The 12,677-nt window shown below is 38.7% G+C and overlaps 1 protein-coding gene across 7 annotated transcripts in view; it reads right to left on the reverse strand.

The window, feature by feature from the left end:
• Nucleotides 1–5,684: 5,684 nt before the first annotated feature.
• Nucleotides 5,685–12,677, reverse strand: part of LOC139966859 (uncharacterized) — a 73,087-nt gene continuing 66,094 nt past the window's right edge. For all 7 annotated transcript variants that reach the window (XM_071970293.1, XM_071970288.1, XM_071970294.1 and 4 more), the window contains 2 exons: nucleotides 11,240–11,905; nucleotides 5,685–9,311 (listed from right to left, as the gene is read on the reverse strand). In XM_071970293.1, coding sequence (XP_071826394.1) covers nucleotides 8,569–9,311; nucleotides 11,240–11,905 — 1,409 coding nt within the window. In that variant the 3' untranslated portion in view covers nucleotides 5,685–8,568. The remainder of the gene's footprint in view (nucleotides 9,312–11,239; nucleotides 11,906–12,677) is intronic.

Below are 12,677 nucleotides of genomic sequence, written 5' to 3' on the forward strand. Positions count from 1 at the left end.
TGTACCGACATTTATATAACATGTGTATGTAGGTACGCTAGCGCATTTTTGGAAAAACTAAAGTAACTACAACACTGAAGTTATGTAAATAAAAAATACCCCGCACTCCGCTTCCAAACCTCATTCTTCACCTGTAATCCACATAGCTTGGCCCACTTCCCCCTCCCGTCTGCTGCAAGGAATATCTTCTGATAAGCGACACTTATTCTAACAATTAATCAGCAAGAGCAGGCAGTAATGATACTTACCTTACAATGTTTTTTAAAAACCTCATATAGAACGACTTACCAGGTCCACCTTGTTACACCCATTTACCCCCGCTCCCACCCATCCTCAACCCCCACACTCGCCGCTTCCCTTACATCCTAACGCAGGAAATATCCTCGTTAGATGCAATGATCTATGTCCCTCATTAATCTAATGCATGGAGGAACTCTCAACTTTAAGCATATTCCAAAGGTTTTCAACGAAAGAGCTACAGTAACTACTACGCTCAAGTTATGTAAATGTTACTAAACAGCATCCGTAGTGACATCGTTTTCTTGGCCAAATTTGAGTTTCTAGCATATCTTTAATCTGCTTTTCATACATATCTTTTAATATGGTTGTAATAATGACAACATCTAAAGACTTCTGAGTCGTATTTCTGTATCCAGTAGAATTGTCTCGCTGAGATATTAAAGGTTGAAATTCCCGTACATTTTCACGGTAGGCCCCTCTGTTCAAGGTCAATTGGCGACTATAACATTAGGTCCAATTAGTTCGGATTTTGGGCTTCAGTTGTGTCTTTACAGGAAACCATCCCGCGCAACATATCTACGGTGACTCTTAACGAACATCATTATTAACAATGAAGACAAGAAGTTTGGACCGCTCTATCACATGGGCCTGTTTTGGGAACAATTAAAATAATCACGATTTCGGCCAAAAATTGACAAAATCATACCAAAATGTCAAATTTCGACCAAAAATCGATTCTTTCCGATTTCGATCAGGATGGATTATATCGATTCCCGTAACTCATATCTGTTGTTTAATCCATAAAAATCGGTTGACTGAGCTTTCATTTTCGGAAAAATGACATTTGAACATTCATATCAATATTATTTAATTTTCTATAAGATATGGACCTATTGTGGCAGTTTTATTGCCTGGTTGGTAACAGAATGGACCGCTCTATCACATGGGCCTGTTTTGGGAACAATTCAAATAATCACGATTTCGGCCAAAAATTGAAAAAATCATAAGGCCCTTACCAAAATGTCAAATTTCGACCAAAAATCGATTCTTTCCGATTTCGATCAGGATGGATTATATCGATTCCCGCAACTCATATCTGTTGTTTAATCCATAAAAATCGGTTGACTGAGCTATCATTTTCATAAAAATGACATTTGAACATTCATATCAATAATATTTAATTTTCTATAAGATATGGACCTATTGTGGCAGTTTTATTGCCTGGTTGGTAACAGAATGGACTCCACTCTATCACATGGGCCTGTTTTGGGAACAATTCAAATAATCACGATTTCGGCCAAAAATTGAAAAAATCAAAAATTATACCCTTACCAAAATGTCAAATTTCGACCCAAAATCGATTCTTTCCGATTTCGATCAGGATGGATTATATCGATTCCCGTAACTCATATCTGTTGTTTAATCCATAAAAATCGGTTGACTGAGCTATCATTTTCAAAAAAATGACATTTGAACATTCATATCAATATTATTTAATTTTCTATAAGATATGGACCTATTGTGGCAGTTTTATTGCCTGGTTGGTAACAGAATGGACCGCTCTATCACATGGGCCTGTTTTGGGAACAATTCAAATAATCACGATTTCGGCCAAAAATTGAAAAAATCATAAGGCTATATATATCCTTACCAAAATGTCAAATTTCGACCCAAAATCGATTCTTTCCGATTTCGATCAGGATGGATTATATCGATTCCCGCAACTCATATCTGTTGTTTAATCCATAAAAATCGGTTGACTGAGCTATCATTTTCATAAAAATGACATTTGAACATTCATATCAATAATATTTAATTTTCTATAAGATATGGACCTATTGTGGCAGTTTTATTGCCTGGTTGGTAACAGAATGGACTCCACTCTATCACATGGGCCTGTTTTGGGAACAATTCAAATAATCACGATTTCGGCCAAAAATTGAAAAAATCAAAAATTATACCCTTACCAAAATGTCAAATTTCGACCCAAAATCGATTCTTTCCGATTTCGATCAGGATGGATTATATCGATTCCCGTAACTCATATCTGTTGTTTAATCCATAAAAATCGGTTGACTGAGCTATCATTTTCAAAAAAATGACATTTGAACATTCATATCAATATTATTTAATTTTCTATAAGATATGGACCTATTGTGGCAGTTTTATTGCCTGGTTGGTAACAGAATGGACCGCTCTATCACATGGGCCTGTTTTGGGAACAATTAAAATAATCACGATTTCGGCTAAATATATATATATATATATGGTTACTATATATGCTTCAGCAATATTTCCCTTTTTTTATCGGCAAACCAAATTCCAATACGGATGCGGTCCGTCTAGCTCATTCATTTCGAAAAAAGTAAAAACTACTTAATACGGTGAAAGTCTGAAACTTTTTGGTGACATTTAGTAATAAATTGTGACACAGTTAGACAGGCGCGTAGCGAGGAATATGCCAAGGCAGGGGCGAATCTTTTTGGGAAACTATCTAAGCGAAGGGCCACCATGGGATGGCGCAAAGCGTAAAAGAAAATTTTGGCCGAAAATGCCTCCCAGATCGCTGGAAATGGCACTTCCCAGGCCTTGTAAGTTGCATCTATTTTCTATTTTGAAATTACTAGCGATATCATAAAAAAAAAAATACAAAAAATATGCTCAAGGGGTTGCCCCCTTTGCCCCCCCCCCCCTCGGTTACGCGCCTGCGGTTAGAAATCTTTTAGGAAACAGGCCAAATGGAAACCCAGTGAACCCAATCGATGTGGATCATATATATGATTGTACGTCCTTACACTCATACACAAGAGATGTACAAACATTATGATAATAATCATGAGCGACAACTTGCTATATGGTCACAGGTAACAGAAATGTCCACGAAGTGTCATGGATGAAGTTTTAGCCACCACCAAATATGATTTGGATAAATAATCTCACGAATTATTTTCTATTCATAGCCACAAAAAAAACTATGCCACCAAATATTAGGGGGGGGGGGGGGATATTAGATACTATATCCCCCACCTAAAATATTGGGGGGGAATGTCCCCCCAGTCCCCCATGATCGCTGCCCATGAGCATTCATATAAGTCGATGTAACTTAAATTATCACTAGTTCTCATTTTATTTTTCTAAATTTCTAAGCCATGAGATCTAAAACTTAAGGAGGTTTGGGAGCATCATTGGGTCTGGGAAGTGTTATTCCGGCGATCTGGGATGTATATTTGCCAAAAACATTCATGTACGCTACGCACGAACTCATCGTCGCGCTCCGCTTAGATAGTATCAGAGAACAGACACGCGTACCAACTATTATCCAACACTGATCTTCGCCCATGCACCAACCACTGAACCACTGTAACTGTTGAGAAATAATGCTCATTTCTAATATTTGAACCTAACAATGTAAGGAGACTTAAAAATAATATGGAAAGAGCCAGTTGGCTTTGTGATTCCTTGCCATGTACTTTGCTCAAAATTTCAAATAGGTGAGGCAATTTTTCCAAGCGAAAAAGTAGTGAGAGTATTGGAACCTCTGGATACGATTTGTGAGGAGAACCAGGAAAGACTTCATCACACCAGGAGTTTCGCAGGACAAGAATGTTATTGATCCTGCATTTTGGTTTTGATGATAATCATAACCTTTGTAGGACTTCACACAGGCGGATGGGTGTGTGTGACGCATTGCTTGTAAACACGATATCTCAAGAAGGGATATTGGACCAATTTCATAATTGGTGTGTAGGAATACCACATAGATTAGAAGAACCCTATCATTGTTTTCTGAGAGGTCAAATGTCATTTGGGGTCACCAGAGGTCCAACTGTGAAAACATGTAAACACGGTATCTCATGAAGGAAAGCTTGGACTAATCTGATATTTAGGACGTAGTTTTGACACGTTGAGTTCAAGACCCTTATTATTTTTGGTGGAGATCAAAGGTCATGTGGCATCACCAGGGGTCAAATTATGGAAATCTTGTTATACTTGGCATGTGCATGAATCATTAGAGAAGAAGTTTATTGCTTAACGTTGAGGTTAAAGGTCATCTGAGGTCACGAGATGTCAAACACTGAAAACCTTGTAAACACTATATCTCAAGTTAGGAAGCATGGAGATTGTTTATAAGTGGCATGGGGATGCGTTATATTGAATAGAAAACTCAATTGCTTTTGGTAGAGGTCATAGGTCATCTGGGTCACCAGCAGTCAAACTCTGGAAACCATTTAAACATCATACCGTATCTCATGGTAGAAATCAGGACATTTATATTATAATAGCTGTTTTTGGTGAATAAACAGAAATCTATTGCAATGAAGTATTCGAAACTTCAATGCATTTTTGCATTCTTGTTACTAATTATGTTCTATAATTACATGTCTTATAGGATTGGATAACTTCCTTCAAAGCTGGCTACATTCAGCTTTTGTGAACTGGACCCGACCATGTCCACTGTCGTGACCATGTTTTTTGATAGCCATGGAAAGCGTTAGTTCTTATAACTGATGAGCACTTGCACGGAACACCCGTTTGCTGTTCAAGACTGGTGCTCGTGCAGGTCACATGCAAAATTCCTCTCCAGTGATTGGTTACACATTCGTCAAGACCAGGCTGTCGTACTTGTGTACCCGCTGCACTCTGCAAAAACTGTTGTCGAATACAAGCTGGGGAAACCCTACATGCTTGATTTGAACAACTGAAGCCTAAAACTAGCATAAATCTGGCTAATTCTTTAGCAGTCATAGTACAAGCACAATGTCCAACAATTCACAATTTCGAGTCGAGTCAGGTTTCCATTCAATCGGGAATTGAGCCCGGCTCAATACAATGAACTAACCCGATAGTGGCTTTTTCTTTTGTGTCCAATTATCTGCAGGAAATGTCCCCCTAATGCTGGAGTGGGCAACCTGAGGCCCACGGGCCACATGCGTCCCGCCAGTGATTTTTTTTGCGGCCCGTGAGATGTCTCAAGAAAAAGAAATCAATCTATTTTACATCATCACAAAAAACGAGCTAACTGCTAAGAATTTATATGCACTAATGATGCTGTCAGGTAGGCATATTATCACCATTAATTATCAACTGTACTGTATTGACATTATGTTTTTGTGAATACAGATTAAGTACACACCTGTTGCTTGAAAGTCCTCGGAACCAAAGGATTGAAATCAACAGCAGGTTGTTGGTTAGGTCTGGTCCAGTCAAGTTTTCACTCCTTATAACTGGCCCATTCATTCAAAAAGGTTGCCCACCCCTGCCCTAATGCATTTCTTGCTTTAAAAAAATGCCATGTTGGTCTTATAATGCCATTATTCTACTGTCCTCTTTGGTAGAAACTGAATTCTTTCCTTATTAAAGAATCTAACTTGGAGACTTTTTAATGTTATCGATTACGATTTACGAGGTCAACATAATTTATAATGAAAACATTAAATGGTTAGTATAGTAACTTGAAGGTACAATATATATATTTATTTCACTTAATAAAACATTGTGGAACATTGTTTCTCTTTATACAAAGAAAAGGGTCCTCACTGAAAGTTGAGGACATCTTAGTAGTCTTATATAGTCTTACACAATTGTTGGCCAAAAAATGAAATAGGAACGTATTATGGATTATTATTGGCGGACAGGTGGTCAGAAGGGCGCGAAATATCCTATAAGGATTAAGAGGCTCAATTTCAGAGTTTTTATTTTAAGACAATATTTCAAACATCATTTTAATGAATTAGAGGCATAAATTTCATAGAATTTCACTTTCAACAAGAAAGTACCTTTTGTGCTCTTGGAATCAAAAATGAGTATCGGAATTGAAAGAAGTTCCAGGTTGTTCATCTTTCTTCCTCTTTGGTTTCAATGATAATCGTAACCTTTACATTCATGATGGCGTATGTGTTTGTGTGCGTGCGTTTGTACCAAGCTTGTGAACACGATATCTGAAGAAGGGAAGGTTGGACCAATTTCATATTTGGTGTGTATAAGCAGGGAGTTGTTCCATAACAACTCCCTGGTATAAGTACCACATTGAGTACTAGAAGCCTATTGTTTTCTATAGAGGTCAAAGGTCATTTGGGTCATCAGAGGTAAACTTGTGCAAACCTTGTAAACATGATATCTCAATATAGGAAGCTTGGGCAGATCTCATACTTGGTATGAAGGTGTATAATATTAAGTACAGGAAGCCTTTTTTTGTTACCGCATTGAGTACAAGAAGCCTAATGTTATGGGCGGTCATTTGTTGTTTGAGTTAACCTAGGGTCAAATTGTAAAACCATTTTTTACACATTGTTTCAACAAGGACAGATGTCATATTTAGTATGTTGATGTATCACATTGTTGAGGTCAATGGTCATTTTAGGACAGCCTGTGTCATTGTGAATTTATTGTTTGTCACATCACACTGTTTTTCACTGTATTACTAAGATCAAGTATATTGTACACCCTCACTATACATTACGTCAAATTCATGAAGAAAACTGCTTATGTTACATCATCGAAACCACAATGCATTTTTGCATTCTGGTTTTTTTTGTTTTTGGTAACATATTTTTGGCTAAAATGATTTATTTAGTGGTTCTCAAAATTGATGTAACAATGATATTAATTTCAAATGCGAAACAAATGAGGCATGACACAAATTTGTCTGCAAATGTTGAAAGGATTTATTTCTCCACTAAACAGGAGGATTCAAATTGTTGAACTTACAAACGCATGCTTGAATATGTTAAACAATTGGGTATGCCAAATATATGACATGCCTTTGGTCAGGATATAAAAAAGGTGTACAATCAATGCACATTTGTGGCATTAATTTGAAAAGTAACATATCTGAACTCAGTGGAATCTATGTTAAACATCACACAGACTTCTCTTTTTCTTTTAAACTTCCACTATTTTCAGAGTAGGCTAAGAACCAGTTCATTAGATGGCAGAATACTGTACCACCTACCCCCCCCCCCCCCCCACCAGAGCACCACAAATTTTTTAACTCATTGTCACTTTACAACTTATTTTTTTGCCGATTAATGTCCTCTGTTGAGAGGTATCTTCTTTAACAATCAAATTTCCAGTAAGACGTTTGTTGATGACTATCTCAGTAATAGCCTTCATTTATCTTTCTATATGCAGATGCCACCTGTAACAGCACAATTTGAGACGAGTATTCAGCCCCGAAACCTTATCATGTTTTTCATATGTGTATTACTCAGATACAAAAAATTAAAAATTTTCAATTCCATTCTTCAACAGGTATTTGAAAATACAGTTTCCCAATCCAATGTTGTGCTCAGTTACCTGGAAGTAATGCATCTCTGATGCTGTATTCAATCTAACTCTACCAAACACAGACAGACAGACACACACAGAGACTTCCATATGTGATGACTCTACCATTATTCAACTCCAATCGAAAAAACAGAGCATGACTGCCTTGATTAACGATCGTGGAAAAAGCTCTGTGCCAATATCCCCTCAGTTTGAAATTGTGAAAGTATTTATAAGACTGTTCGGGCAAAATAGACCCACCCCATCATCCCATGATCTATGTTCGCCTACTTAAATCTGTACAGTTTTTAGAAACTGTGTAACTGTAATATTTCAGCTATTAAACAAGAGAGGAAAAATGAAAGCTTACAGTGGTAAAGTTGGATTTGTAAGCAAAGCTGCTCTCTGCCTCTTAAAAACTCTTCACACAAACAGATGCACAGAAGTTTAACAATTGAACAAGAGTAAAAAACAAGTAATTAATCAAACCATCAAATTTTAACTGAACGATTGAAACAGTTACACAAACCTTTCTTTCCTTTTTCCTTTCTTATATCAATTAGGATTAGGATCAATCATTAGGATCAATTTCAAAAAATTTCTTCTTTTTTTCGTTGAAACTAAAGAAACTTGAAAAAAGCCATGCATGTCAGATTGATGAGCAATGCTCTGATTTTAAGAATATTACAAGGAATGTTTCTAGTACAAAATACTTTGGCAAGTTTTCAAGGGGTGTGCATGTATCAATGGTCATTAGAGGTACAGAACTGGTGACCATTTCTCCAATCAAGTAAACTAGCTAAGAAGCTTATTAAGCTATGCTAACAACACTTCTTATGATAGAAAAACTTGTTCTCATACAGAAATATTATTTGACACATTGGTACACATTTTACTTTGCGGTAAAAAACAAGTTTACTGTTGACCAATGAAACAGACCTGATGGTCACTTGCTTCTGTTGAAATCGATCACGTTGTCTTCATCGTGTTCATTCGAACGTTTCCTCCTTGTTGACTTCTCGACATATATCGCCCTGACAGAAAATTATCTTCTCTTTCTCCTCAATAAAATGAAGGATTAGTGTGTTCAATGATACACTTTTTGCAGCATCTTTTCAGAAGATGGTAGGCTTCTTTCGACACCTGCTCACAATCTTGGATATTCAGCTGCTGCAGTTCGGGGCATTTTGCGGCCAGAAGGCGAACGGTTCGATCTGTAACATACATACAGCCCTTCAGGCTTAGCTTCCGTAAGCTTGTACAGTTTTCTATGATACATATTAATCCCCTGTCCGAAATAGAGGGGCACTTTCCGACGTCCAGAGAACGAAGTCTTCGACAGCCTCTGGAGAGTGCCTCTAGAGCTTTGTCCGTTAGATAAATACAGCCTCTCGCGTTTAAGTAGCGTAGCTTCGAGCATTTCTTGGCCATCAAATTGATGCCGATGTCCGTCACAAATTCGCACTTGGCGATACTGAGATACTTGAGATGGTACTCTAACTTGGACAACTCACGTAACCCTAGATCCGTCACTCTCGGGCAATCGCTGAGCGATATCTCGCGCAGCATCAGGCAGTAGTTAGAAAGGTATTGCACTCCGACGTCACTAATTAAATCGCACTTCCTCAAGTATACGTTGACGAGTGCCGGACAGTTTGTGGCGATTGTCCGGAGACCGTCGTCATCTAATAGAGGGCAGTCTGACATGTCTAAGAATCTCAGGTTGATCTTTTGTTTCAGGAACATTGCGGGGTCAAGGTTCATATTGTCAGCTGGAAGATTCATACAGTTTAACTGCTTGCAAGCTGAAATGGAGAATTATGAAAGAAATGTCACTCTTAAAGAGGGACCAACAGGAGTACAGCAAATAGAATGAAGAGTCTTGTTTTATAATGCAGGATCTCTGTAGAGTCATTATGTAGTAATAATAATCGTTATAAGAAAGGACAAACAAGCAATGGGGTTAATGGGGGGGGGGATGGTCAAAGTGACCTGCATCTAGAGAAGACTGAAGAAGTGAAGCCAACATAAGAAAACAAATTATTAACACACTCTAGTGATGTTTTTCATAAATTCACTTTAATATCTCGGTGGTAAGATAATTAGATTTTCTCAGAGGATCTTTCCTTGCTCTGCCTCCACGGATATCAAAACAGCTCTGATTCAGAGATCAGGAAGCAAGTTATCACAACATACACATGTATAGCTTTTCAATCTGATATTGTGAATGCTGAATGATTTCCTGCTGAAGAGTCATTCACCCAAATGTCCACCACACCTTAGTAGCTTTCATCTATTGGATTCATTTAGAATAACCTGAATAATCACAACCACTAAGTCAAATTAGTTGACTTCAATTAGGGCCCTAGTAAGTCGATTCATTTCCATTATATCTTATGAGCCTCTGGCCCGATCCAAGAAATACATAACATACTATAGTGATATAGCTAAGTACTGCATTTGTGGAACAGATCCTGAGAACTACAAAGGATCACGTTACTCGATGGAATTTTTCAAACCGACCAACAATGACCTTACCAAACTTTATTCATCCACTGACTGTTGGTTTTTTGTTGGGTGCAGGCAACTGATATTTAGAGCATATTAAACAAATTGCTTTTTCTACAACCTGTAAGATCAATGCACTTTTTTACACACCCACATCATTACAAAGTTATTCAAAGACCAGTTTTCAACAAGATACACCCCTGTCTCGGCTGATCAAAACTTGACGACAAGTAATCAGATCTTTGTCAAAAGAATTCCTGTTACCTAAATAATTTTTCTCGCCTCTAGATATGCCCTGGGTAGAACCTATGAAGTTTTCCAGTAGTGGGACAAAAAAAGTGGTTATCACGGTGGAAGTTGGATGCCAACCCCCTGTTGAGATTCTAGATCATCTTCTGGAGGGATACAAGCCATCTTGATCTAGCAGTTATAGCTAAAAGCATATTGGTCTGCACGGCCCACCATATTGGGGCAGATTTTAATGTAAAGTGGACAGTAAAGTGGACAGTTGAGTCGACTCAGCGGGCTAAGATGAGATCCTTCCTTTGAGGCACTAAAACCTGATCATACTTAATGGTCAGCTGTCACATGCCACACTCATGACTAAATATTTTTATTTGTGATTAGCAGAAAACTAAATGTGAAGCTTGCTGTAATCACTCAGCTGGTGTCAAGGTGAGATGTGTTTCTCATCAGTGCAGACTGGGGCTACAGTTAAAAACAAAAATTTGAAGAATAAATCACAAATTTTCCCAGAGTTTTATTACAATTTGAAAACAAAATTTGATTAAATACTCCACAGGTTGGGTCAGGATGCTGTTTGGGGATTTCAGGTTTAAATGATTCAGTAAATATTAAAACAGAAACTTCAATCATTAAACCCATTTTGATTGTTCACTGATACAGTAGCTCAAACAAAGACAAATATCAGACGACAAATATGTGGATTAAAAACAGTGGGAATGCACTGTGGAACCTAAAAGGCAAGTTCAACAAACTTTGTATGATTTTTTCCCCACCGACCTACCGTAGTTCCAACTTCGAAATTCACGCACTCTGGCAATTAGTTTTGTAACAGAATTGCCCTTTGACCACCATTAGCCTAAGCAAACTTTGTGACATTCCCATCTTCCCTCCCGCCCCCCCCACCTCCCATGTTGACCTTGTCATTGCTCATATCCTCTCTTCTTTCAGGTCTAGCGAGAGAATGGTAGCGAGATCTTACCTGACACATCTAAGTGATCCAAGCTGGAGCACTGAGAGACCACTTTAAATATTGCTTCGTTGGTCACCATACTGCAGCCTCTAAGCTCCAGGTGGGTCAGCTCGGGACACTTTGCTGCGATCACCATCAGGCCCAGATCGGTCAGCCTCTCGCAGGCGTTCAGGGTGACCCGTTGCACCATCAGACAGACGTATGGCGTCTCCTGACAGAGCCTGTGCATGAGGACCTCTAGGGCCCTGTCCACGTTGATGAACCGCCCCGATAAGTTTATGGAGGTCCAGAGGCTGGGCTGGTAGACCAGACGGTGCCATCTGCGGCAGACTGCCGAGCAGAGGCAGAGGGACTTGGTGGGCAAGAATGAGAAGACACGGGTGATCACATGATCAGAGAGCAGATCAAATCTGGAATGTTTGGAAGACTGCCGAGGATTTCGGAAGACTACTTTAGGTGGTGGGATCTCTTGGTGATTGTTGTTACTGGTGGGAGGAACTGGAGACGAAGATGTAGATGCGCGAGAGGAGAGGTTGCCAGACGAAGTGGTGGGAGTGGAGCTCTTAACGGTCGAATCTGTGGTGAAAACACTGCCCGCTGATGGGGTCGACGCCTTGGAAGTCGACGGTCCACCATTTTCTTTATGAATCTGAAGACTACCGATCTTCAAGGACTCTGAAAGACGGAAGAGGATAACATTAATCAAAACTGCCTAATGACTCTTGAATTTTGAAATACTCCCAACTTTTGCCATATTATACTTTGGGTAACAATGTTCTTTTTTGGATATGTGTATTGGCAATGTCAGAACATGGATTAGGACAAAGATTGCCTTCATGACTTGATGGCATCTCTTCTAATACCTCAAGTAAATTGAAAACATGCAAGTTTGTGCACTCCCCATCTCCCTTCCTCAAAGCCACCCTCCGTTTCTCAAAACCCCTTCTCCCCCCCCCCTCCATGTAAAGTTTTTTTCAAGCATAAGTTTGCTACAGTAACAAACTGCATTTTTAACATACTGTAGTCAATTTGCTAAACAGAAAATGAACAACAACCCCAACCAGGACATACAGTTAAATATAGCTGTCACAGCCTGTACCTTTCTGGTCACGGGGCAGTAAATACCCATTCCCAGGTTGAAACACAAAACTACAACAGTTTTCATACATCTACATGCACCTACAAAGGGCTGAAATATCAAGTGGCCACAACACACACTCAATATAACTTCATATAAAGTGTTCCTAAATATTGTAAGTGCCTTTTATGAATTTCTATCATATAGCAGCCAATTATTCACTGCTTAAATTTCCTAGCTAGCGCCCTCAAAATGGCAAACTAAGCTGCTGATGTCGTTATTGAGACCTTATTGAAAGAAATACTGCTCCTGCAGCATCAATGTGTACTAGATGGATTATGAGAAAGTTCATTTAGTCAAATTCTTTCG

The sequence above is a fragment of the Apostichopus japonicus genome, chromosome 4 (assembly GCF_037975245.1).
Source record: "Apostichopus japonicus isolate 1M-3 chromosome 4, ASM3797524v1, whole genome shotgun sequence".
In the NCBI taxonomy this organism is placed as follows: domain Eukaryota; kingdom Metazoa; phylum Echinodermata; class Holothuroidea; order Aspidochirotida; family Stichopodidae; genus Apostichopus; species Apostichopus japonicus.